Raw genomic sequence first — 24,018 nt, 5'->3', positions numbered from 1 at the left:
AATGACAAATTTCCAAAGTTATCTTGATTTCCAGCAGATGTACCCAAATCTCCAGAGATTGCAATCTCCACGTAAAAATTTACAGGAGTTAAGGGAAATTGTCTAACACTGTTTTTGTTTCTGATGTTTATTTATCTTTTCAGTTAAAGTGAAATTTATTATTCGATGGATGCTTCAAAGGAAGGAAATTATCTATAAATAATACCTAGTAAGTATACTTTTATTGCTGTTGTCAACACATTATGAAAAGAAAAGACATTATGACAAAACACCAAACAGAAATACAAGTTTGCTTAAGGTCGGCTGTGTATACATTTCAAATAATGTTAAATATCTTAATTTTACCATCATTGTTGTCTAGAAATGTATGGAGTACTTTGCTAAGCTATAGGCTATACATATATTAAACTTTTATCATGTGTTTTAAAAGGTACATTCTTTATTATAAAAGTAATACATGAGAGTTTGATATAACGTTCCTCATCTTTTCCGCCTTTCCACATTCCCATTCTCTTCCTCAGAGGTAACATTTCCTCTCCTCTATTTGCTGTTTCTTGTGTATAGTTTCAGGAATTGTCTTTGCACATGATATGCATTTGTACGACATTTTTATATGATTACCATTTGTTAAAAAAGATCATGGTCAGGTTAGATTATGGTCTACCTTCTATTCTACAACTTGATTTTTCTTTTTCACTTGATTATATATTTTGAACTTATCACCATACTAACCTCATTCTTTTTACTGGTTGTTTAAAATTCCAATGAATGGATATATCATTTTTTTCCCAATCAGCCCCCTCTTGGTGTACATTTATCTGTGAGTACTTGTGCAGTACTTGGGCTTCCCTGATGGCTCCCACCGTAAAGTGTCTGCCCGCAATGCGGGAGACCCGGGTTCGATTCCTGGGTCGGAAAGTCTGCTGGAGAAGGAAATGGCAATCCACTCCAGCACTCTTGCCTGGAAAATCCCATGGACGGAGGAGCCTGATAGGCTATAGTCCATGGGGTCGCAAAGAGTCAGACACGACTGAGCGACTTCACTTCACTTGTGCAGGTATTTTCAATAAATGATTATTTTCAATAAATGATTAACAGTGAAAATGCTGTGTCAAAACAAGTTTTGATAGAAACTCTTGAAAAAAAATTTGTTGCATGAAGGGCAATAAATTTCCTAATTCTTCACTGAATTATCTAAAATGTGGGGGCTTGATGTGGATTTAGAAAGAAATGGAAAAAGCGCTAAGTCTCTTAAGAATCCTCTCCTTTCCGATTGTCTTTCACCTGCATTGTGGCAAAAAATAGAACGAGTTGAGAATGATTGATATCAACTCAGCACTAGTAGACCTTTCCCAGAAAAGTTACATGATTTCTCTCCCTTGCATCCCACTTTAAGCCTTACTTCCTTCCCTCACACTAATTCTGAATGAAGAACCTGGGACATTTATTCAAGGAGCAATGATCAGTACTTCTGTTTGACAAAATCTTTTTGCTCTAAGCCTCTTAAATAAACTAAGTTTGGCACTGTGCTGGTTACAGGACAAATTCATCTCTTCAGGAAAAAAAACCTACAGAAAAATATTTCTCAAATAAGTAGCAATGAACACTTGAAAAATAATTGTTTAGTAATATATGCTCTTGCAAAAGTATAAATTAGATTAAATGTGACTCATTGAAGTCAAGTACATCGTTTTCATATCTGTGTCCATTCCACTTGTGCTTTATGATGGGGATGCTACAGAGAGTACTTGAATCTACAGTATTTAATGACATCTTAGTTCAAATTCAATCCACACAGACTACGGTTAAACTCCAAATGACTTGGAAAAAACATAATTGTAAGTGATGTCATTAGTATAGAAATCTGAAGTGGTTTTATTAATTGTTAAAATATTAAAACTGAATAAAAGTACACCCTTCATGAAATTATTCATTGGATTCATACTTTAATAATGCCAGTTGGAAACTTATTTTTAAAATTTTCACTGTGACTCAATTTGCAGTTAATATGGCTTTCATTATCCTTGGGAAGCAAAACTGAGAATAAATTAAAAATAAGGTAATAAGCCAAGTTGAAAATAAAAACAAGGTAATAAGAAACTTTATCCAACAGGCTTAATATGCTCTCCCCACAACCACATACAATGTGTTCTAATTCCAAGAACCTATTATTATGCTAGCTTACACGGCAAAAAGATTTTGCACATATGATTAAGATTATCCCAATGGTCTCACTGTAATCAAAGTTCCTTGTGAAAGAGAGGCAAAAAGGTTAGGAAAAGTGGATGTGACAACAAAAGCAGAGATCAGAGTCAGAGAGAGATCTGAAGATGACAAACTGCTGGCTTTGAAGATGGAGAAAGGGTAAAAATAGCCGAGGAATTCAGGCAACCTTCAGTAGATGTAAAAGTTAAGTACAGAAACTGTCCCCTTCAGAAGGACCTTCAGACTTGCTGACACCTTCAGACCTTCAGAAGGACCTTCAGAAGGACCACAGACTTGCTGACACCTTAATTTTCACCAAGTGACTTCTGACCTACAAAACTGTACATAATAAAATTGTGTTTAGTCAATAAATTTGTGATAATTGTTACATTAGCAATCGCAAACTAACACAGTTCAATTCCGACGCTCAGTCTTGTCCTACTCTGCGATCCCAGGGATTGCAGCACACCAGGCTTCCCTGGCCGTCACCAACTCCCAGTTTGCTCAAACTCATGTCCATCAAGTCAGTGATGCCATCCAACCAGCGAACACATTCATGTTATCATCAAATATAGTCAACTATTATCATGAGTGAGGAAAAGATGAGATTATCTTAATACTGACATCAGTTGAGTCAGCTATGGGAGTTAAGAGTGATTCTTAGCAAAGTGTCCATGTGTTAAAGTTTGCTTTAATCCAATACATAAGAATCCTTGTTTTGAAGTAAACCGGAGGAATTTACTTTATACCTTTAAATATTGCCTTTTTTATATTTTCTTTTCACTTTTAAACTTTGCCTCTTCTTAAAAAAATAATTAAAAAATTTAAAAAAAGCCCATACCTCAGTTTCTTCCCAACCCTGTTTCTTTCCCATTAATATTTTAAGTTTTAAAGCGATTACTCCTAGTGGCATTACCGGGTTCGGCCAGCGCCTAGCTCGAAGGCGCTCGAGAGCCCGGCACCGCTCGCCGCGCGGCCGGAAGTGAAAAAACAGGAGAACGAAGGGGTTAGCAGCGATGGTGCTGCAGCGCCTGCTGCCCTGGAGTACTTGCCGGACGGTCTTCGGGTCTGCGGAGACTGCACTTTGGGGTGAGCTCAGTGGTCCCCGGGGAAAGGGAGGACGCCTAACCTCGAGCCCCTGGGAAAGGATGGCGTTCGTGACAGTGTTTGCTTCTTTAAGGCTTCCAGTTAAAAGTCAGACCCAGTACACTTGAGCCTTGGGAATGTAACACCCACTTACAGTCCTTGTTTCTTCAGATTCCGGGCTACTGGGGTCTGGGGTTGCTCTCCACAGACACAAAGACAGGTAAACATGACTTCAGGGGGGCTCTCGTGGGAACAGAAAGGTATGGTGCTTGACTGAGCAATGAAGGTCAATTCGCGACTCAGGGAAATGAGCCGTGTTCAATTTCTTCCCTGGAGAGTCGCAGTGAGAAGCCGTCTTGCGAGTTTTACTTATGACCCACTAGAGAGCAGCACTCACGGGTTGATCAAACCTAGATAACACGTTCGGCCTGTAATAGTACCACAACTGGCCGAACAGAAGCCAGAGAAGCGGAGGTGGTTAGTGGAGGAGGTGGTCTAGAACTCAGAGCAGACCTCCTGTCCCTTCTCTCTGCTTAATATGCTGCCTCTCCTTTAGCAACAACTTTTGTGGATAAAGATACAGGGGCTCCCGTGTAACACTTCCCCGCCCGTTAGTCCCTTGTAACTCTTGGTACAGCCTGTGTAGTTGAAGATGTGTCATTCATACAAATTCTGTTATTTGGTTTTACCTTTAGTCCGCAATCATTTATTGAGCTCCTAATCTGACAGATATCCTGCTGGGATACAGTTTACTTCACCAGTTGGGGGTAAAGGTGAAAGTAGCTCAGTCGTGTCTGACTTTATGACCCCATGGGTCCATGGAATTCTCCCGGCCAGAATACTGGAGTAGGTACCTTTCCCTTCTCCAGGGGATCTTCCCAACCCAGGGATTAAACCTAGGTCTCTGGCATTGCAGGAAAATTCTTTACCATCTGAGCCACCAGGGAAGCCCATTTGGGGTAAGACAGACACAAATAAACCATCACCATACACAACCCAGTCGAGTGAGACTGCACTGGAAAGGATGGAGTTGGAGGTGTTAAGAGAAAAGGTGCCTGTTTCATTAAAAAAATACTTGTAATACATGATTATATTCATTAAACAATAAAGCAAAAATTATATTAAAACAAACAATAAAGCACACCCCTTTATATACTCTCCCCAGATATGAGTATACCTAAATAAATGTACATGCTTCCCAGGTGGTTCAGCAATAAAAAATCTGCCTGCCAAGCAAGAGATGAGGGTTAAATCCCTGGGTCTGGAAGATCCCCCGGAGTAGGAAATGTTAATCTGGGTATTCTTGCCTGGGAAATCCCACGGACTGAGTAGCCTGGTGGGCTATAGTGGGGTCACAAGAGTCAGTTATGACTTAGCAACTAAACAAATCTATGTGTGTGTGCACACTCAGTTATGCCCGACTTTTTGTGACACCATGGACTGTAACTTACTAGGCTCCTCTGTCCATGGAATTTTCTACACAGGAATACTGCAGTGGGTGGCCATTTCCTTCTCCAGGGATCTTCCCAACCCAGGGATCATGTGTCTCTTGCATGTCCTGCATTGGCAGGCAGGTTCTTTACCAGCTGAGCCACTGGGAAATATTTAATATATAGTGTGATCTTCTGCACTTACTTTTCTGTAATTTTTTTTCTCACTTAGGTATTCAGAAGCTTAGGTATTCATGGCAGTACATAAAACTTTTAACCACTGCATATACCCCATAACTATGAATTACCCTAAAGCTAGTTCCTTATTGATGGATATTTTAGTTTCCAGTTTCTTTGCTATTATTAAAAGTTCTTCAAAAATTATCATTGTACACGCTTTTTGGTATATGTACACCCTTCTTTGTGTATAAGTATTTTACAGGAATGGATACCTAGAAGTGGAAGTGTTTGATCAAAGGGGAAGTGGTAAGTGAGGTAAAGGAGGCTTAAAGAGTGCCAGGTAGAGACGAGAAAGGTGTTCCCTTCAGAAGGAACAATGGGCATAAATCATGAAGGAAAGGTGAAAATAGATTATTGTGTACTGTACAGATCATTTAAACCTCACAGCAACTCTAAAAGTTAAATAATAATATTTGATTTTACTCTCCTAGAGAGTTTACGTAATCTGCCCAGGGTCACAGAGCTAAATGTGCAGGCCAGGATTTGAATCTTGATTTATCTGACTCTAAAACCCCTGTTCCTTCCACTATGAAAATGAGACTTTATGTAAGAAGTCAAGTCAAAAGATTGATATGGTGAGCTGACTTGAACAGTGGGGAAAACTCCTTTGACTTACTCTTTCCAGATATTAATAGCAGTGTCATTTTGAAGGTAGCTAGTTTATTTTATTCTTTACAGGTTTGAAGTCAATAAAAAGAAGCTGCCTCAATTTTTGTACCACTATTTGTGAAGATGTCACTTATAAGGAACTTAAAAACCTCCTGAAGTCCAAAAAAACTATGTTAATTGATGTTAGAGAGCCATGGGAAATTCATGAGTCTGGAAAAATCCCCGGGTCTGTCAATATACCATGTAAGTGATGTGTTTTAACCTCATTTGTTAAGAAAACATGTATCTAGTAATTGACTGTATCTAAAATTTAATCGAAATTCTTAACATTTTCTTTCAGTGGATGATGTAGGGGAAGCTCTACAGATGAACCCAAAAGACTTCAAAGAGAAGTACAAAGAAGTAAAGCCATCCAAATCTGACAGTCTAGTGTTTTCTTGTTTAGCTGGAGTGAGAAGCAAGAAGGCTATGGTCACAGCAGTATCTCTGGGCTTTAACAGGTAAGCAGCTTAAGGATACGGAGAAGGCAATGGCACCCCACTCCAGTACTCTTGCCTGGAAAATCCCATGGACAGAGGAGCCTGGTGGGCTGCAGTCCATGGGGTCGCTAAGAGTTGGACACGACTCAGTGACTTCACTTTCACTTTTCACTTTCATGCATTGGAGAAGGAAATGGCAACCCACTCCAGTGTTCTTGCCTGGAGAAGCCCAGGGACAGCAGAGCCTGGTGGGCTGCCGTCTATGGAATCGCACAGTCGGACACGACTAAAGCGATTTAGCAGCAGCAGCAGCTTAACAATAAAAATGGGTTTAGGATATGTATTGCAGTGTTTCCTAGGCATATTTTTATTGGTCTACTGAAGAATTTTATACTCACTATATTAATGGAAGTATAGAGTACAGACTATTATAGACTGGCTGTACTTTTCATTCTATGATCCTTTAAATATGCTTCAAATGTAACTATTATGGTGAAAAGTCATTGCACTACTAAATCTCTAAAGTCATCTTATCTCTAAAGTTCCTGTGAACCTTGTGCTGTAAAGCAGGAAAAATGGTTAGAGCACTAATTATTTGATGTATGTTTTTAGTGCTCAACACTATGCTGGAGGATGGAAGGAATGGGCAACCTATGAACTTTCAGAGAAGAAACAAGAAAATTGAATTTTGGAATATAAGCTGACCCTTTCCTTGTGTACATGCAGCCCAGAATAGTGGAATAGGCAAAAGAATAAAAATGTAGCCCTGGAACCACTGGTTAATGGGAAAGGGAGTTTGTATATGTCAGTTATTTTTTGTTGAATCTTTTTCTCACCTATGAATTGGGAATACCACATCCCCCAGCCTATTTCCAAAGGCTAATGATGATTAAGGTAATGTATGTGACTCACCATGGAAACAAAGGTTTCTAAAATAAAGGGATTCTAAAATAAATTTTTAAATATTTTAGTATTATTCAATAGTATATTCCAAAATACCCAGTCACTTGTATTACTTAACCATCATGTGTGACCAGGTGTTCAGCATAGCTTCTATACTCTTCATCAAAGAGGCTATGAGCTAGACCGGTAGATTACCAAACAGACTTAACCTTAAAATACCAAGAATCTGGGATGAAAAATAGGTGAAATATAAACAATGAAAAATATTAACAATATGCAAAGACTTATGGCACTATGACCAACATGGTAGTGATACAATTTGGAATCTAAAAAGGTAATATGATCTATAGGGATAGTAATCAGAACAGCGGTTGCCTCTGTTGAGGATAAGAGATTAACTAGAAAAATAAGGAGGAAAATTTCTAGGGTGACAGAAGCACTCTCTATCTTGATTGAGGTGCTGCGACACAGGTATAATCATTTACCAAAACTCACTGAAGTGAACATTTTTAAATGATAAACTATCTGTAATTATATCTCAATTAAAAATAATGAAAATATTATTAGAAGAAAGTTTAAATGCAAATGATTCCCACTAGCATGAGTATATACCTTTAGAATGTTAAGTCCTATACTTGCTCATATACTGATGAGTGGTAAAACAACTTTGTGCTTTCTTCCATCTGTCTCTTCGGACCCATCTGTTTTTAGTCTCATTTATATAGTCACTCAGAACATGTAAGGCCTGGAAAGTTAACTGTAAGGACCTGGTTTTTGTCCTAAATAAATTTATTGAGCTATTAGAGAATCTGGGGTAGACATGTGATGTTATCACCTTGAACTTCTATTTCTGACACATCAGTCTAGTTTCTAGCTGAGCAAACTCCCTACAAGAACTAGAAAAGATGGAAAATACATGTAATACACACACACACAGATACACTTTTTGATGTTGGCTCATCCTCCTCAGCTCTCCTCCTCCCCAGATTGTGACTCTTCAAATCTCTGCTGCCTTTAAGCAAATTGTATTTATATAAAAACAAATATTACTAGGGCATATATATTAACAAAGTGAGGCTATTAACAGCCACAAGCTCACAGAGAAGAAAAACTATGGAGAGTGGACTGCTGCTGAAGTACTTGACCCAACAAGGAACAGGTAAATACACCAGGGTGAAGAGTCTGCAGAAACATACCAGACTTTTAGTTAAAACCCCTGCTTCCAGAAGGCAAAAAATATTCAAATAAAAAGGAAATACTACAGAACACGAAATTATCTGTGTATACTTAATATATACTGAATGTAAGTTTAACAACAATTATGCAGTTTACCTGGGAGGATGATGGGAGTAGAAGTCCCAGGGTAGAATGAGTGTGGGGGCAGGGTGGTGGTGGGGTGGATGGGAGTTGGAATAGAGAATAGGAGGTATGCAAGAAAGTTAAATCTTCAATAGTAGGAAGTTTCGATGATATTTAAAACTGAAAAAAATTAAAAGAACCTGGAGGGCAAGCAGAGGAGGCAGTAAAGTGAAGTGTTTAAGAGCCTGGGCCTTGGAGTCCACTACCCAGATTTTAATAAAAATCTAACCGAAGCTTGCTGGAGAAATATCAATAACTTCGGATATGCAGATGATACCACCCTTATGGCAGAAAGCGAAGAACTACTAAAGAGCCCCTTGATGAAAGTGAAAGAGGAGTGTGAAAAAGTTGGCTTAAAACTCAACATTCAGAAAACTAGGATCATGGCATCTAGTCCCATTACTTCATGGCAAATAGATGGGAAAACAGTAAAAACAGTGACACACTTAATTTCTGGGGCTCCAAAACCATTGCAAATGGTGACTGCAGCCATGAAATTAAAAGACACTCGCTCCCTGGAAGAAAAGTTATGACCAACCTAGACAGCATATTAATAAGCAGAGACATTACTTTGACAACAAAGGTCCGTCTAGTCAAAGCTATGGTTTTTCCAGTGGTCATGTATGGATGTGAGAGTTGGACTACAAAGAAAGCTGAGTGCCGAAGAACTGATACTTTTGAACTGTGGTGTTGGAGAAGACTCTTGAATGTCCCTTGGACTGCAAGGAGATCCAACCAGTCCATCCTAAAGGAAATCAGTCCTGAATATTCATTGAAAGGACTAATGCTGAAGCTGAAACTCCAGTACTTTGGCCACCTGATTTGGAGAAATGACTCACTGGAAAAGGCCCTGATGCTGGTAAAGATTGAAGACAAGAGAAAGGGACAACAGAGGATGAGATGGCTGGATGGCATCACTGACTCAATGGACATGAGTTTGAGTAAACTCTGGGCGTGGTGATGGACAGGGAGGCCTGGCATGTTGCAGTCCATGGGGTTGCAAAGAGTTGGACACGAATGAGCAACTGAACTGAACTAAATCCAAGCTCTTGACTTGTGATTGGGTAAATTACTTAACTTTCTGTTCCTGAGGACAAGAACATCTCTGAAAAGGCTGCCTGAAAATTAAATGACTTCATTAGGTAGAGAGCTTAGAATATACTTGTTATATAGTAAGTAAGTGCTCAATAAATGTGATAAGCATGTTACTTGAAAATGTGGAAGTAACACAACAGGAAAGAAATGACTAAAAGTTGTTCTTAGAGCAGGAATAAAAAGCAGATAAAATGGAACTGGATCTGACATTTTCCTTATGTCTTATAGCAACACTGTCCAAAAGAATTATGATGCAAGCCATTATGTGATTTTTAATTTACTTACATTTAAAAAGATAAAAGAGGTGAAATTAATTTTAATATTTTTATTTACTCCTAGGTATCTAAAAAATCATTTAAAACATATAATCATTATAAACAAATTTGATATCTTACATTCTTTTGTACCAAGTATTAAAATTCAACATTTATAGCACACTTCAATTCAGAATAGCCACATTTTGAGTGTACAGTAGCCACATGTGGCTAGCGGCTGTCTTACTAAATAATGCAGCCTACGGTAATACTTAGTTTTAAAAAACAATACACATCCTCAATGGCTGCTAAGTAAAGGAAGAGCCAACCAGCCATTATATGCCTCCTGAGGGAAAATATCCATACTTTATACAGTAGTTTATAAAGGAAAAAGAAAAACTGAGCCTGAACCTGATCAAGCTATTGCATTCCATTAAAAAGAACAAGTTAAGTAGCACCTCAAAGATACAATCAGCAAAGTACATATGATGGGAAATTCTTAATGAACAGCAAACCAAAATGGGGAACTTCTGAAATGAAATAAAGGAGGAATCCAAGAATTTTAAAAGATTTATCAATGAATTACACATGTGGTCTATATTTAGATCCTAAGTAGAATTATTTAATAATTTTCATGATATTAAGGAGACAACTAAAAATATAAACACTAGATATTTGATTATTACAAAACTATTTTGACAAATTCTCTTCTAGGTATTTTACTCTTAGGATTACATACTAAGATAATTACCGACAAAATATTTTAGATTTGCTTCAAAATAATATGCATATTGGAGGAAGTGGTGGGAGTTTAAAATGAAATTGGCCATGAATTGATAGGTATTAAGGAGGCTCATTATAACATTTTATCTACTCTTGTATGTTTTTTACATTTTCTGCTTAAGAGGCTGAAAATAAAAGTACCAGGCATATATATTTTTAAACTAAAAACTTTTTAGAAATATAGGTAGGCTTAAAAAAAAAATTAGGGTTAAGTCAATGATTGTGATATATATAATCACTGTGCCCTTCCAACCCAAGCCCAATCTTAATTCCTTCAGACCTGAGGAGAGCTTTTTTTTCTTATTTCATAATCCTAGGAGACCAATGTTTGTCAATGGTACTGACTTTATAATCTCTTTCCAGCTTATGTCATACTCTCCACAAGGAAGCAGAACTCTAAAAGTCCATTTATAAACTAATGAAATTACTACTTGATAAACCATAGAAGGCTTTAATACTTATCCAAAGGAAGAAAGACTCCAAAAACAGAAAGAAGATTCAAAAAAGATAAATTCAAGACACTAGCCAATATAGCTGGAGAATGTATTTTTATTCTTGTAATTTTATACTAGGAAGTCAACATAATCCATTATTCACAACTGAATTATAAAAATTTTTAATCCTTAAATTGTACATCAATATCCTATGACTCCAAATTTTATCACTCTCCTTCAAGTCTGAAGAAAACGATCATGTAATTTAGTAATTTCTACAGATAGCAAAGTCCCACTGATATAACATTGAGTCTGAAGTCCTACACTCAGATGAGAATTAAGAACAGCCAGTATCTAACTGGCCTGAAACCTGACTGTGTTCCTGGCTCAGGATTCCTGTAGTAAATCTGTAAGTCCACACTAAGACACAAAAATAAACTAGGGCGTGTACATCATTTAAAAACTTCACAGTAAAAATAACAAAAATGTTACCAAATTTCAACCATATTACAGTTTTCATCCAATTAGCTTTCAAAATGCCTGATTAATTGAATTAAATGTAAGTTTTTTTAATGTTTGCCCAGCACTTCAAAATAGTTATGCAGTATAACTTTTAAAATGTCAAAGTATGCTGTACATATTGCACTTTTCTGCTAGGCTGGGCTAGTATCCTCCATGGCAAGATACCAAAACTACTGAATAAAATACATTTTAAAATCATAGGTAATTGATTCATTTCCCTGAAATCATCATCATCATCATCACCAAAACCTTCTAGGATTTTGTAAGATTTGATTCCTTAAATACAATTTTAAAGTTTAACTTAAGGAGGGAAAAAAAAAAGACCCTCATTTATTTGACTTATTTCCTTTTTTCGGTCATTCAGTGACCAAAGAGAATTTTAAACAAATTATGTTTCATGTTTTCTGGCTTAATAAAGAGTTAAAATTTCTATTATCCAAATTAAGAAAAATTACACTAATCAGAAGCTATTAATTTTCAAAAGTCTATGTATGTCTGTCTGTAGGTCCTCTTAGAACCTTTGCAAACTTTCATAAACAATAGATTTTAATCAATTATGTATCAGAATCAAATTAGGTAAGGAAAACATTTTGCAAAAATAAAATCACTTCCCAATATGCTTGACAGAAACAAGCTATTCATTTTCATTTGTGTTCCATTGAAGACATTACTGAAATCTGTCCAATGGTTTATTTCCAACTGGTCCACTATGAAATTCTTCGGAATGTTTTAAGATTGGCTGTAGCTAGAGTTCTGACTTCCATTTGGACCCTGCTCTCCTTCACTGTTCAAGTGGGGAAGAAAGAGATTTTACACCAATTAAAACTCATTTTCAAAACCCTAGTAAGCTACTAATTTTTAAAGTTATTCTTTGCTATAGCTTTACAAAACAAAGACATTTCCAATCATAAGATACAGATGTGGAAAAATTAAAATCCAGAAGACTACATTTGGTTTTATGTTTTTATTCTTATGTAACTTGGTGCCCTCACACATATAGCAAGCATTCTGGAAGTTAGTGTCCATACACACTCAAAAATTTAAATTAGAGTATTTTGTTGTCATTACAGGTATCACTCAACATAGAGATTCTTCTAGACAAATTTCCTATGAAATTAAATTATACATGGAAAATCTTATTCCTACTAATAATGAAAATCAAGAAATGTTCTTCCAAAAAATCATTGTCCAAAGGCATAATAAAACCATACGTCAATACAGCAAACCTTTAAAAGTCAGAAAGAAATATGGTAATTTCCTGTAAAGCACTGAATATTTAAACACTGAAACTGAAAATACCAGTAATTGTGGCAATAGGATAATTGCCTTATCTTGTCCATCAGCATCTTGCAGCTTCAGGCCCTGCAACTAGTGAAGAATCACTCAGGGAATTTCTGCAAAAAATGCATCCAAAGGCAGCTGTTTGAATGACTGCTTTAAACAGCTCCTTGTAAAAGTATTAATTTTTCCAAATGGTAACCTTAACATACCAGATCTACAAATCAACCTTAATGTTATATAACTTATTTATTTTTCTTGATAAATGATTAAGATGGGTAGTTTCCCTTCTGACCTTTTTCCCCTAAACAAAATGATCTGATGTACACTGACATCTGAAAACCACTGAACTTAAATGAATTAAGTTAAAAACCAGTTAAAAAACAATATAACACATAAAAAACCCCACCACAACAAAAAAACCCTTTCAGCACAAGTAACTCATACTTAGCAAAATTATATTATGTGCAATGGATCTCTGAGTCACTCGAAAGTCAAAATTATTTATCTTTACAGTATCAGATCAATAATCTAAGTTTTTGAAAAATGATACTGAACTTTATCAACAGGGTTAACAGCCACTACTGGGGGAAAAAAGATGGCACAGAGTGAAACTGACATGGAACTACTCCAAAATTCTTTATCCCTGAATTTTAAATGGACTTGCCTATCTCTGTTCTGTTTAAATTTATTTAAGTATATAGCCATATGTTGAGGGATACCTGTAATAGACCTGCCGTTATATCAGGAAAAGTTACTTAACAGATGATCAGATTAATATATTTTTTTAAATGAGATGTTTTCAAAATATTAAGTCACAAAAAAACACGTATCATGAAGTTTTAGAAGACATTTTATAAAAACAAAATAGCATACTCTATTAAAAATATAATGCCTATGAAATATATAATTAAATAAAAGCAATAATTAAACTCTACAAAGTACCTGTTTGGAGGAGGTTTTGGTTTCGGCATCTTACTAAGAATAGTTGCCATCTCTTTTCTCTCATCAAAATTTTTCCACTGCTCATACAACTTTAAAATAACCCTGATTATTTCCAAAATCTAGAAGAAAATATTTGAAAAGTTCTCAGTGGCAATATCAAGCAACATTTGGTATATAAAGAACACACATCATATCCTAGACATCATTTAGGAAACAGTGAAAAGATAGTCTCTATCCTTCAGATTAGGTTAGTCAATCCCAGTAAATGTGAAAGCACATGTATGCTAGGTCTTATCCTTATCCATCTCTTCTGTTGGTTTCCTTCTATCTACTGATATCTGAAACCAAAACAAAACAGTGAGGTACTAGGAACAAAAGTCTAAATCATGAAAGAGAATACCACTATAGAGCACATGTATTCTCAAGTCATATCCAACTCTTTGCCACCCAATGGACTGTAACCTGCCAGGCTCCTCTGTCCATAGGATTCTCCAGGCAAGAATACTGGGGTGGGTTGCCATTTCCTCCTCCAGGGGATCTTCCTGACCCAGGGATCACACCAGTGTCTCCTGCATTGGCAGGCAGATTCCTTATTACCGAGCCACCTAGGAAGCCCTACTACAGAGTAAACTCCTCTAAAACCACTGTTTCAAAAAATTTAATGAGCGGTAGTGCACAAAAGACTTTGTTTTGATTCTCTACTAACTACTCTACAAATGAGTTAAGGTGCTCAAAAACCAGCAGCTACAAATCTATCAAGTCCAGTTTCCAAATTAGATCTTTATTTTCCCCCTGAGTAAATCTATCCTTGGACTGATTCTAGAACATTTCAGCAAAAAAGGTAGAAAAAAGGGCAACAATCCACTGTCAGGAGATAGGCTGTGTTACTGGAGTTTACAGTAGTATTACAGTAGTCACTAGGTAGCTTTTAAAATAATTTTGGCAATTAAGAGACTGCTTTGCAACCAGTCAAACACTAAGTTTACCATTCTATGTAATCCTAAACTGAAGAGAAATATAACCTAAATGGTCAAAATCAATTCTTCTTCCCAACATATTTCTTAACATTTTTTCTTTTAAAACCAAAAAGTACTCATTGCCTGGCTGACATCATGAAATTTTAGGCACATGGTAAATAAATACGACATTAACTTCAAAATGTTCAAGTTTATATTCAGTTACGGGAATTCTAAAGATTACCTTCTCCATATCCACAGAAAGCTCAGCAAACCACTGTCTGGCATCTTTCTGCTGTACAACACAGGCTACATGCAGGCAAGCTGGAGAGAAAATGAGACACAAATTCCATGTTTAACTGCACATGGAATGTATGGAGTCAGAAAGATTCATTCACTTATGTGTATTTTATTATATTCTTTTTAAAAATTATACAGATTCATATAATTTATTAATTATATAACCATCCCATCAATTTAATCTTACAGGGAGGAAAAATTACTGGGTGATATATAATTTTTGTTTTTAACGTTTTTGACACCTGCTCCTCATGGTGAGCATGAGGTGAGCTAGTCATGGTGCAGTTCCCTTGACAGTTAGGGCATGTCAGAGAGGGCATGTCAGAGAGGACAAAGTCCACTGAGAAAATCAGCACAGGGGAAGAATCCCTGAACAGTAGTACAAAGTAGTGGTCAAAATGCACCCAAAAGTCAGAGTGACAGAAAAACAAACCAGAAAAACCAGCCAATCTATGCAATGATAAATTTCAACACTACTCTGTTTTGGTATTTCAATTAAAAGCAGTGTTACTTCTGCCTTTTCAAGTCATTAGCATATGATCAAGTTAGATGAAAACTGGGCATTCTATACAGAATTCAGTGTTGTAATCCAACAGAGCTGAGGGAAAAAAAACTGTAATGAACTATATACAATGTATTTATATACATTGCTTATAATACAAACTAACAAAGATAATGAAAGAGCCCAAAGATGACAATCTAAATCATAACTTTGCCTACTATAATTTTTCCCAAGCAGCCTGCCTACCCTGATCCCACACAGGCTTATTAAATATTATATTCCCTGGTCAGGTTAACCATATGACTTTGTTAAGAGTGACATTCTAGGCAAAGAGCAATTCAAATGTGAGACAACATACTGGCTGCCCCAAGTTAAACAAAGTTACAAAGTAGGGCTTCATCCAAGATGAACTGAAAGGCCAAAGGTCAGAATTATAAAAATAGGTAAAAAAATACGGTGGAAAATGCCATTTCAGGGCATACACAGAGTAAACTAGGGACAGAGACATCCTAAACAAAGACTCAGGTGATGCGGGGAGTACGAAGTTGGGGAGCATGTCACTAAAGAGATGATATCTAAGCTGGCTTTTTACAAAAGGTAGGAGTGGAGCAGAGAAATGACAGGTATATAAATGCTAAAACAAAGCTATGGATTTAACCAGAAGTTGGAATCAAACTGCCAACACTGCCAACACCATTGGATCATCGAAAAAGCAACAGAGTTCCAGAAAAATATCTATTTCTACTTTATTGACTATGCCAAAGGCTTTGACTGTGTGGATCACAATAAACTGTAGAAAATTCTAAAAGAGATGGGAATACCAGACCACCTGACCTGCCTCTTGAGAAATCTATATGCGGGTCAGGAAGCAACAGTTAGAACTGGACATGGAACAACAGACTGGTTCCGAATAGGGAAAGGAGTACATCAAGGCTGTATATTGTCACCATGCTTACTGAACTTATATGCAAAGTACATCATGAGAAACACTGGGCTAGATGAAGCACAAGCTGGAATCAAGACTGTCAGGAGTAATATCAATAACCTCAGATATGCAGATGATGTACCCTTATGGCAGAAAGCAAAGCAGAACTAAAGAGCCTCTTGATGAAAGTGAAAGACAGTGAAAAAGTTGGCTTAAAATTTAACATTCAGAAAACTAGGATCATGGTATCCAGTCCCATTACTTCATGGCAAATAGATAAGCAAATAGTATAAACAATGATAGACTTTATATTTTGGGGCTCCAAAATCACTGCAGATGGTGATTGCAGCCATGAAATTACAAGATGCTTGCTCCTTGGAAGAAAAGTTATGACCAACCTAGACAACATATTAATAAGCAGAGATATTACTTTGACAACAAAGGTCCGTCTAGTCAAAGCTGTGGTTTTTCCACTAGTCATGTATGGATGAGAGTTGGGACTACAAAGAAAGCTGAGTGCTGAAGAACTGATGTTTTTGAACCGTGATGTTGGAGAAGACTCTTGAGAGTTCCTTGGACTGCAGGGAGATCCAACCAGTCCATCCTAAAGGAGACCAGTCCTGGGTGTTCACTGGAAGGACTGATGCTGAGACTGAAACTCCAGTACTTTGGCCACCTCATGGGAAGAGTTGATTCACTGGAAAAGACTCTGATGCTGGGAGGGATTGGCGGCAGGAGGAGAAGGGGAGGACAGAGGATGAGACGGCTGGATGGCATCACCTACTCAATGGACATGAGTTTGAGTGAACTCTGGGAGTTGGTGATCGACAGGCAGGCCTGGCATGCTACAGTCCATAGGGTCGCACAGAGTTGGACACAAATGAGCAACTGAACTGAACTGAACTGGGAGCAGCACTGAAAGATTTAATTGGAGCACAAATTCTGCATTTTAAAAAAGTTCTTTCCAGCTCAGATTCTAAATCTCAGCACTACTGACTTTATGAACTGGACAATTCTGTAAGACTGCCCTATGCAGTGCAGGATGCTTAGCAGCATCCCTGGCTTCTACTCACTAGAAGCCAGGAGCATCCCACCCCAGCTGTCATGACCAAAACCATCTTCAGACACTGCCACACATCCTGTGGGGAGCAACATTATCCCTGGTTGAGAACCTCTAGCCCTGCTCAAGTGTGGAGGACAGACTGGCTCTCTGAGAACAGGGATGCTGGAAGCCAATTAGGAAGGAGATAGCTATAATAATCTGGATAAAAATGAGAAGATAGCTATGAGATTACTAAAGAGAGACACAATAGGTGTTGGTTACCAGCTAGAAGTAGGTATCGAGGGAGATAAAAGAGCCTAACTACTGGATTTCCAACTAAATAGTCCTATTCATCAACATAACAAAGACATTCAAAAGTATATTTTGGAGCAAACTGTTGTTCAAGAGTCTGAGGGCCAGTAAGATGCCGAAGGAAGCTATCCAAAAGGCACAGTTTGATATAAAGACCGGTTCAGGAGCAAATCTTGGCTGAATAAAGAAATTTAAATGTTTCAACACAGAGACAGCAGAATCAATGAGCCTGCCCGAGGAAGAACAAAACAGCATGGATGACAAGGATGTGGCACACAGCCTTCCTACCCATGCAGATCTCAGCATTGCTCCCCACTGAACCCAGATGCCACTTCAGAATCCTTCCAAACACAGGACTTCCAGCGAGCCTCCAGTACTCTAAAATATAACCTTTTTGCCATCCCTCATGTAAGAAGGCTGAGAAACATAAACATTAAAGGGGTAACTGAATATAGAGAAACCAATGAAAATAAGTCTGAACTGGTAAAAGAATAAGGAGGAAATCAAGAAGACAAGAGTTATGGAAATGAAGACAGAAAGGAAACAGAAACTAACAAGTCCCTAATATATGGCAGGCATTATTTAAAAGAAAGCTTGTTTAATTCTTGTAACAAATTTATACAGTTTTTAGTACCGCCCACATTTTATAATTAAGGAAACAAACTCAGAAAGGGTTAGGTAATTTTCCCACAAATGTAAATTAAAGGAAGTTTAAACCTAAAACCATCTGTTTTATTAGTAATTCATGACAGTACTGCCTTTCACAGATAAAACTGACAGAATGGTGGCTAACTTTCCCTCCAGCAAGGCACTAAGGACCACAAAAGGCTCCTTTACTTGACCTCTGAGGACTTAACTGGGCTCAAGAAAGCAAAGACTTAATTTTATATAAATATCAACTAATGTTAAAAGCCTTAATTCCAAACTTCTCTGCCGAAAAACTCAGATACTGGTTAAAATTATTTTAAGCAATTAAAAAAAAAAAACTTACCAAAAAAGGGGGGTGGGGGGGAAATAATCCTGATTTGTGACAGTTGCAGTTCATATTATTGAAAGCTCACATGCAAGGAATAGTCTATTACTTCAAGGAACATAAAAACATAAAGCACAATAGGGTGAAATTTCTTTTAGGATGACCTAAATAGGTTTATAATAATTTAGCTAATAAAGGTATACCACGTTTACATACCTAAAGCTATCATGAAAGGAGGATACAGTAGGCAAAGATCCGTTCTGTAGGTATCATTCACTATCCTCCTATAGAAATGTAAATCATAATATCACTACTTCATATGATTGTACATTTCCCTCCAGAGAGGGCCAGATTTTCCCTATCTGTATATATTTATATCTCTTTTATATTACTTTAACAGACATAAAGGTGAAAACATCAAAGGAAAAAGATGGATAACATGAATGTGACAATAAGCCAATTTATTGAATAAAATTACAGTTAAATATATTTAAATTTTTAAAACTTCATAATAAATTTTAACAGATAAAATTTTTTCTAAAATTAGAAAATCAGTTAGGAAACTAGAAATTATACAAAATATTAATATGTATGTTGAATACCACCCAAAATATTCTGATTAAAGATAACATTTTAAAATTTATTTTACTGAAGTATAGTTGAAATCAGTGTTCATTTCTTCTGTACAGCATAGTGATTCAGTTATATATTCCATTATTGTTTAAAGATAAAATCTTAATTTTCATTTAAACAGTCTGTTTTTCATAAGAATCAAATTTTAATGGAAATATCCATCAAATAAATAATTTAAAGATCTTTATCATTTTAGCATTTATTCCCATATAGTTATTAAAATTCAATAAGCAGATATTTCACTTAACATAAAATATCTTGGGGCACGGTTTACTTACTTTAAAAATGCTAAATTTCATATTTAATTGTCAACCTTCCTAGCTAATAACATGTTACACTATGAATAACTTCTGTTCTAATTACCATGCAAGGGGAAGCAACATGTCTTCTTGGCCCATGTCCTGCACATACTGGAGCAAAGGTCTATAAGGATGATACACTATCAAGCAACAATCCTAGAAACAGTTTAAAAAATGTGTATGTATAAAAACAGATTTATTATAGCACAAAAACCTTATCATTACCCAACTGATTTTTAATAGTATATTTCAAAATGTATTTTTTTTCTAACTCATGCTTGCTTCCCTCTTATTCTCTTAAGCAAGCAGCATGGCAGCCCTAAACTCTACTATAACAGTGAAGGCAGTGCTCTCTCTGGAATATACCTTGGTAAATCGGTTGGCAGTCAGTCAGCATCCATTCCCTTAGAGACTCAAAGTGTCACATCTGCAACACACTGAAACCTCTTATTAGCCTATAAATCCATAATTCCCAACTGGTGGAGCAGAATTCTGCCAAAGACATAATCTATCTTTAAATAACCCCACACATATACACAAACTGTGCAAATAATTTACAGTGGTTTACTGTCCTGACTGGTTTGATTGTAATCCTATTATAGTTACTATAGAACAGAAAACACTTCCCATCCTAAGTAAGATATACAACTGTACAGGCTTCCAAGAGCATACAGGTGATGACGCCACTAGGAACTATGGTTTACCATCACATATTACTCGGATGGTTTTAAAATGCACCTCCCTACAATTATTTCTTTAAATTTATGACTTCACTAAATTTGAAAGTAAGTTTTACTCTATTAATCATAAGGAATAAATATACTTACCATTAATTCTAAAAGATAGAATTCACATTCTAATACCTGTTTGGAAAAGATTATAAATGTCAACATGAAAGCAAATTAATTTGAGCCTTAGTTTAACTTAAGAATGTATAGCTATTAAAAGTTCTAAAATATTTTTAAGAAAACAATAGCTTATGTCAAAATGAATATATGCTATAAAAAATTACTTTTTACACAATGCATGCAACTGTGATTATGAGACATTTTATTTCTTGTAAGGAAAAGCCAGTCTCATATAAGCATTCTTATTACTTGTTTTTATTTAAAATATCCTGTATAAACTTCAGATTTTACAATACACTTTCCACTCAACAAATGCAAAAACACAATTATCTCCACTTAAATATCATTCTTGTTACAAATCAATAATAGAAGAGAGTACTAAAATGAAACAAAAATACAATTTAAAGAGGAAAAAAAAAAAAACCCTTGCAAGGTGGAAAAAGAATATTTCTATTAAAATGGCAATAGAAATTCATCTTTTCCAGACAGCCCCTGACATCAGTATTATTAAAAAAAGCTCCCAATGTGATTTAATGGGTACCCAGGGTTAATAACGACAACTATAAATTATTTTTTTTTATGGTAGAAGCAAGTTAGCTTTAATTTAGAAATAAAGTCCACATTCTCGTACAATTTTAAATTGCCATTTCTAGGAGACTATTCAGTTTATTTTAATATAAAATGGAGGTATAGTTTATATATACAGCTTTGACAAGTAGTTTTATTTTATACAATATACTTACATGGTTCATCTTATAAGGAAATTCCTTTGGAAAGGCATATGAAAATCTAGTTTTCACTGAGAAAACAAACAAAAAAACTTAAACTGAGAAAATGGGGAGTTCATTAACACAAACTTTTTTAATACAGTGTAAAATATTGATGGTAGAGCTAAATCATTTTTAGTAAGAACTCGAGGATGCTTAGAGATGCAGATTTTTCTTCCTTTCTCAGGCAATGGGAAAGACTGAGAGGCAGAAAGCTCTAGGACCCCATCCAAATTACAATTAGAGAGTTTCAATGATATATTTAATATATTAAGACAGGATTCTGCTGCTTAAAAAATTAAGGAAATGGGAAAAAAATCAATGGCTTTTATCATTTCTAAAATCTTTTCAGCTCTAGAATGGTATTGCTATATTCTTTAGTAATTTAGCTTAAAAGGAACAAGAGTTGTATATGTGTTTACAAGTATCTATATATTTGTAAATATATACAGTTGACCGTGGGCTTCCCTGGTGGTTCAGACGGTAAACAATCTGCCTGCAATGTGGGAGATGTGGGTTTAATCCCTGAGTTGGGAAGATCCCCTGGAGGAAGGCCCTGGAGAATCCTCATGGACAGAGGAGCCTGGTGGGCTACAGTCCATGGGGCCACAAAGAGTTGGACACAACTGAGCAACTAAGCACAGCACAGCTGATCCTTGAACAACACAGATATGAACTGTGTCTACACATAAATGGATTTTTCCAGTAAGTAAGTACTATATGAGCCAAGGTTCTATATGCAGATATCTCAACGTAGCAGAGTTGGTGTGCCGATCCCCTATGTTATTCAAGGTAAACTGTATATATAAATTTTAGAAGGATAATACAACCAAAAAATGTTAACAGTGGTTATCTCTGAGATTTAAGGATTTTTACTGATCTGAACATTCTAAACATTTTATAATATGTATTTTTTAATCAAATGATACATTTTAATAAAATCATGAATATACATGCAAAGGTCTCTAGGATTTTCTTTAAAACTACACACACACACACATACACACACAGTTACTACTTAGTCACCAAAAAAGTACAAATGAAAACAGTTAATCAATCCTTTGTCTCCTCAAAAATGGTAGGAATTGAGTATTCTAACAGCTAATTTAGATAGATAACTTCTGTCAAGATTTGAAATCTTAAGCCATTTAAACTTGACATTAGGAATTATCTACTTAACCTTTCCTTTCCTCTCCTTTTAGTTATTAATAACTTGAAAATTATCACCTATTAAAGTTTCTAAGATTTATAAATCCCTCTCTGCTTTCTTTGTTTTTTAAATAAATTTTTTGGCCAGGCTGCATGCCATGTGGAATCTTACTTCCCTGACCAGGGACTGAACCTGGGCCCCAGCAGTGAAAGCTCCAAGTTCTAACCACTGGTTCTCTGGGAAACTCCTGGTGGCTTTTGAATTGTGATAAAATATAGATTACATATAATTTACCATCTTTAACTCTTTTTAAGTATACAGTTCAGTAGTATTAATTACATCTGCAATGTTGTATGGGCTTCCCTAGTGGTAAGAACCTGTCTCCCAGGACCAGAGACATAAGAGACAAGGGTTCGATCCCTGGGTTGGCAAGATCCCCTGGAGAAGGACATGGCAACCCACTCCAGTAGTCGCCTAGAGAATCCCACAGACAGAGGAGCCTGGCGGGCTACGGTCAGCAGAGTCACAAAGAGCTGGACATGACTGAAGTGACTGAGCATGCATGCAGGTACACTTCATCTCCAAAACGCTTTCTCCTGCGAAACTGAAACCCCGTTTTCATTAGACAATAATGCCCCCTTTCTCTCCCTCCCTCCAGCCCCTCGCAGCCACTATTCTACTTTCCATCTCTATTAATTTGATTACTATAATTACCTCATGTAAGTGGAGTCACACAGATTTACCTTTTTATGACTGGCTTATTTCACCTATCATAGTATCCTCAAGATTCATCCATGCCGTATCACATAAAAAACTTCAAAATTTGTCCATCGACTTACACTCAAGCTCTCTTCCAATTCATCTTACATAATTCTGCCAAAATCACTTCCCAACACACAATTCTGGAATCACCCTCATGTTGAAAAAAAAAGCTATGAAAGGTACCACCACTGACAAAGAACAAGCTACAGATTCCTCACTGAAGGCCATCTATTATCTGGCCTTAGTCAGGTAGTGCTATTTTCCCACTATTTCTTTACTCACCATTCGGCAAATGTAACTCATTAGCTTTTCCATATATTTATTAACTGAACTGTTCAGTGTTCCTAGATTGTCTTTCCCCTGCATTTCCTTGGGTACAAATTCTTTATCAAATTCTATTTAAGTCTTTTTTGGATTCATCTAACAAATCATCTTTTCCCACGTAAAACATTCACTGCACCCTCTGTTCCTCTTTTATGCCACTTATTTCCTTCTGTATTAGTATTTGTATATTGATGTCTTATTTTCTTGTCCTGAAATTCTTTGTACTTATTTTTCTATCCACCACTGCATCCAGTGTGGTGTTTTCCAGTGATGACTGATGCTGCTGTTGATGAGCATGATGACAGTCACCAGTTTACTGAGTACTATGGGCTAAATAATGTCCCTCCCCACCAAATTTACATTTTGAAGCCCTAGACTAGATTTTGAGACAGGGCATTTAAAGAGGCAGTTAAGGTTAAATGAGATCATAAGCATGGGGCCTTAATACTATAAGAGCGGTATCCTTACAAAGGAAGAAATACTAGGGATGTACACACACAGAGAAAGGGGCATGTGAGCACACGGCAATAACGTAGGCATCTGCTAGCCAGGAAGAGGCCTTAATAGAATCTAACTTGTTGACACCCTAATCTTAGATTTCCA

At 36.4% G+C, this 24,018-nt stretch overlaps 2 protein-coding genes across 5 annotated transcripts in view; one reads left to right on the top strand and one right to left on the bottom strand.

Annotated features, from left to right (window-relative positions):
- Window positions 1-202: 202 nt before the first annotated feature.
- CCNC (cyclin C) overlaps window positions 203-24,018 on the bottom strand; it is a 35,467-nt gene continuing 11,651 nt past the window's right edge. Inside the window, exons 6-12 of one of the 4 annotated variants that reach the window (XM_027972424.2) lie at window positions 21,156-21,211; window positions 20,392-20,427; window positions 19,629-19,720; window positions 18,849-18,916; window positions 14,823-14,902; window positions 13,623-13,741; window positions 203-2,544 (exon numbers count right to left, since the gene is read on the bottom strand). In XM_027972424.2, the coding sequence (XP_027828225.1) occupies window positions 2,511-2,544; window positions 13,623-13,741; window positions 14,823-14,902; window positions 18,849-18,916; window positions 19,629-19,720; window positions 20,392-20,427; window positions 21,156-21,211 (485 nt within the window). In that variant the 3' untranslated portion in view covers window positions 203-2,510. Of the gene's footprint in view, window positions 2,545-9,716; window positions 13,742-14,822; window positions 14,903-18,848; window positions 18,917-19,628; window positions 19,721-20,391; window positions 20,428-21,155; window positions 21,212-24,018 lie in introns of those variants that run through there. The other 3 variants (XM_027972423.3, XM_004011248.6, XM_060419557.1) reach the window with 3 other exon arrangements.
- Window positions 3,184-9,603, top strand: TSTD3 (thiosulfate sulfurtransferase like domain containing 3). Its single transcript, XM_004011250.6, has 4 exons — window positions 3,184-3,294; window positions 5,640-5,813; window positions 5,911-6,070; window positions 6,662-9,603. The coding sequence occupies exons 1-4, from the start codon at window positions 3,222-3,224 to the stop codon at window positions 6,732-6,734; spliced, it is 480 nt and encodes a 159-aa protein (XP_004011299.1). The 5' UTR covers window positions 3,184-3,221; the 3' UTR covers window positions 6,735-9,603.

This window comes from Ovis aries, chromosome 8, assembly GCF_016772045.2.
Source record: "Ovis aries strain OAR_USU_Benz2616 breed Rambouillet chromosome 8, ARS-UI_Ramb_v3.0, whole genome shotgun sequence".
Classification (NCBI taxonomy): Eukaryota; Metazoa; Chordata; class Mammalia; order Artiodactyla; family Bovidae; genus Ovis; species Ovis aries.
Note: the sequence above shows the minus strand (reverse complement) of the source record. Positions and strands in the feature narration are given on the sequence as shown.

Bases quoted from the DNA above. Each gene is read 5' to 3' on its own strand.
- TSTD3 (XM_004011250.6), top strand. From the start codon at position 3,222: ATGGTGCTGCAGCGCCTGCTGCCCTGGAGTACTTGCCGGACGGTCTTC. The intron at 5,814-5,910 runs GTAAGTGATGTG...ATTTTCTTTCAG, and splicing joins CGGGTCTGTCAATATACCAT to TGGATGATGTAGGGGAAGCT. The intron at 6,071-6,661 runs GTAAGCAGCTTA...GTATGTTTTTAG, and splicing joins GTATCTCTGGGCTTTAACAG to TGCTCAACACTATGCTGGAG.